The following is a 3910-nucleotide window of genomic DNA, read 5'->3' as shown; positions in this document are numbered from 1 at the left end:
ACTCTTAAATGTTTATATTTCTTTTAATATTTTATGACGTTTTCACATCGAGTGAATATATTTCTTATTAAATTTTTTGATTGTTGAACTATTTAGTTAAATTGCATGCTATTTCCGACCTACGTGGAATATCGAGTCAAATTCATAAACTATATATATATATATATATATATATATATATATTTGGAACATCGTATATAAAACCATTTTATTTTATAAATTAACGTAGGAGTACTAAACCAGCGCAGGTTGCCGGAATTGAGACAGACAAATTTACATGGTTCACAACATATGCATCTGAAGTGCCAAAACAAGACCAGGGACCGACTCGCCGCACACCTTGCTCTGCCACACACTCTGGCAGTTAGTCGTCATCAGGGTATCAGCCTCCGCATACGGCGGAGATGACGACGGCGACTCCTCATCAGCGGCGGTGGCGAAACGCTTGACAGTAACAGAAGTGTTGAGATACTCCTTGACATGCGTTATAACCCCATCAGTAATGGTCCAAGCATGGACCCACGAAACGGCGCGTTTCGTGTCGTAGCCTTCAGCGAGGACGGTGGGCCCAAATGCGACGATGGAGATGGGTGCAAAGACGAAGGAAGAGGAGGAGACGCCGGTGAGGAGACGCATCAAGTATTGGTGCGACGGTGGACCATGGAACCACCACTCCAAGTCCGGCGCCAGAAGGCGGTGCACCGTCTCCACGTCTTTGGAACTCAACGCGTCGTAAAGTGCCGTCACTATCGCAACGCTGATCTCGTTCTGCTCCGATGGCGACTCTGAGTTTGCCAGTTTCGTGTTTCCGACGAGTGCTGCCGGAGGCCGGTTGAATTATGTTCGCCGGAAAAACGAGAGTGTTGGGAGTGAATTAAAGTTGAAACTTTTTCGGCCTCCGGTTGACCTTTTATAACGAGTTGGAGTGCATGTGTTCGAGAGGGTTCTATGCTCTAAAGATTGAATCCAAAGCATTTATAGCCAAGAGTTTCGCTACACGACAAGGATATTTGTCAATTTGACAATAATAAAACAAAAATAGAAAAATAAAATATTATATATATATATATATATATAGTTTCCAAGTTCATGGTGTTTATTATTATTATTATTATTATATTTCAAATTTAAATATTGATTATATTCATGGGTCTAGCGGTGATTATATTCCTTTGTCTCTAACTAATTCTCGATTTTGCTAGAGATACTGACAAATAGAAATAGAATTGGAATCAAAGTGTATATTCTCATTCACATTCATAACCTTCAAATAGGATAAAAACTAGCAACTAATTCTTATGAGTAAAATATAAACTAATTAAATATTGAGAATAAAATAAAATATATTATAAATCAAATTATAAGGGAAAAAATATTAAAATATAAATATATAACGTATACTTCATAAATAATATATACTCCAAATATTATATTTCAACAGAAATTTTAATTATTTTAATATTAAAATTTGAATTTTAAAAATTATAATTTTTCGGGAATTTTTTTATAATTATTTTAATTAATATTATATTAGTAGCAGGATAACGATTGCTTGACACTTGTTATAATTTAGAGAACAAGTCAGTGGTAAGAAATTTGGACTTCACAGACAACGTCAGCATATGCTCGAATCTCGTGTCATGTTTACGAGATGTGTTTTAAAAAAATGTAAGCGAGGAAATATATTTGAAAACAATTTGAAAGAATTATAGAAAGCAACGTTATATGGCTATAAGCAAAGAAAACACAACGGGTTAAATATCATATAATTTTAGAAAGAATTGATGATTAGTCGTATTCGTCTATAGTACATTTTGGGGCATTTTAGCTTTGGTGGGTGTAGACATGGTTTGGGTGAACCGTCATGCACTCTCATATTGACACCATGTGAAATAGTAAGAACTTATGAAACAGGCATGTGACTATAGACAACACGTCCTGGATAAGCATGATTGAGACATCTAACCCGACAACATGCCTTGAACAGCATGACAACGACAAATAGTACCGTCAAGGACAATCTCTAACAAAACAACCACTTGACGACCTTTGCAGCTATGGTTGACCGATAATAATGTTTTTAAATGTAAAATTAGACTTATTAATTGATTTTTTTTAAATAATTGTTAGTTATAAGTGATTTAGCATGAGTAAAAGCATGTATAAAATACTCTTGATAAAATGTAATTAAAAATATGAGTGGATTAATTCTAAATAGGTCTTGTAAAAAAATATTTAGATTAAAATGCCATTTCGAAAGACACTTGCATTAAAAGGTAATTTAAACAACTCCTAAAGATTTTTATTTTTTAAATCTTGACATACCTTCCAAACTTTTATATGAAAAATGACCAAAATACCCTTACACGACCTTTCCTATATCTTTTATATCTTTCCCTCTTATTCCCATCTTTACTTCAACCAGAGTCGATAACCACCATAACCCCTATTAGAGACTATGGTTATGGTCGACCATGATATTTTAAATATAAATTTAAACCTATTAATTAATAGTGTAAAATAATTGTGACACCACTAAAAAAATATATATATATATATAAAGAAAAAAAAACTTTTTTTTATCATAATAAATTTACGCTAAATTAATAGAAAAGATATCCCTAAACTTTCTACTCGTCTAAAAAATACTTTCAACATTTCAAAATTTTCAATAATAACTTACACTTTACAAAAAAAAAAAAAAAAAAAAAAAAAAAAAAAAAAAAAAAAAAAAAAAAAAAAAAAAAAAAACTAGGGAGAGGTTTCCACACCCTTATAAAGAATGTTTCGATCTCCTCCCCAACCAATGTGAAATCTCACAACACTACACTTCAAACCAAATTTTTTGGCTTCCTCACTCTAACTTCATCTAGGTAACCTAATTCCTTGTTGTTTTATCATCATTTTAAGTTTACCCAAGTATCGTATCATATTATATCAAGAGTTACTAAATTCAAAATCAACAGTAACACAATTGAAATTTTGTTAAGTCCAAGACAAAATTTGTAAATTATTATAAAACTTAACAACTTTTTCTGTCCTTATTTCTCCACAGTTTTAAACAGTATGAAAAAATGTAAATTAAAATGGAACTATGACTCAAGTATCTAAAACATCAACAACAAAGAGAACTCTGATTCAACATTACCTTTGCAACATCAAGAGGATTTACAATTACTGCCGAAAGAAAGGCAGCTCCAGCAGCAGAGAAAGCGCGTTCTCCAAACCCTAATTTTCCATCAGAAGCAGTATGACTCGAAAGCTGAGACGCAGAAGCAGAAAGTCGCACCCCATCACTCTCCACAGCCAACATCGAAGAATCACACCCGTCAATCTCAATTCTCTGAGCTTCCTCCTCCGAGCCAATCCATGAATCATGCCCTCGCTCCGATTTCACCATCCTCTCCGCCAACGAGTTCATCCTGCACCAATCGAACACTCGCTTCTCAAATGAAAAAAGAAAAGAACAATACCAAGAAAAGAGCCGAAACCTGATTGCGTTAATGATTGGAACACTGGAATTGCGATTGAAATATCAATTTGAAGAGTGGAAAAAGGAAAAGAAATGAGTTCTCCAAATTCCTTGGAGAACAGGAAAAATGGAGGAGGTCTTACCAGAAGGAAGAGGAACAGGAGCAGAAGAGAAGAACAACCTAAATTTCTCTTTCCACATATTTATTTTTTTCCCTTTAAATTTTTTACAAAAATAAAAAAATATATATTTAAATTTAGTTCCGACTTTTTTTCCACAAGACTTTCTAGTAAATAATGTCTATAATTTATGTTTTAATCAATTTAAATTTTTGTTTATTCCTAAAATTACAAACATACCCTTATTTGAAAATCGGACGAGATTTTTTTTTTTTTTTTTTTTTTTTTTTTTTTTTTTTTTTTTTTTTTTTTTTTTTTT

The 3910-nt window shown here is 32.7% G+C and overlaps 1 protein-coding gene across 1 annotated transcript; it reads right to left on the bottom strand.

Annotated features, from left to right (window-relative positions):
* Window positions 1-282: 282 nt before the first annotated feature.
* Window positions 283-636, bottom strand: LOC111788451 (senescence associated gene 20-like). The gene has a single exon (XM_023668784.1). The coding sequence runs from the start codon at window positions 634-636 to the stop codon at window positions 283-285; it is 354 nt and encodes a 117-aa protein (XP_023524552.1).
* Between the last annotated feature and the right edge of the window lie 3274 nt (window positions 637-3910).

The sequence above is a fragment of the Cucurbita pepo genome, chromosome LG02 (genome assembly GCF_002806865.2).
Source record: "Cucurbita pepo subsp. pepo cultivar mu-cu-16 chromosome LG02, ASM280686v2, whole genome shotgun sequence".
Lineage (NCBI taxonomy): Eukaryota > Viridiplantae > Streptophyta > Magnoliopsida > Cucurbitales > Cucurbitaceae > Cucurbita > Cucurbita pepo.
Note: the sequence above shows the minus strand (reverse complement) of the source record. Positions and strands in the feature narration are given on the sequence as shown.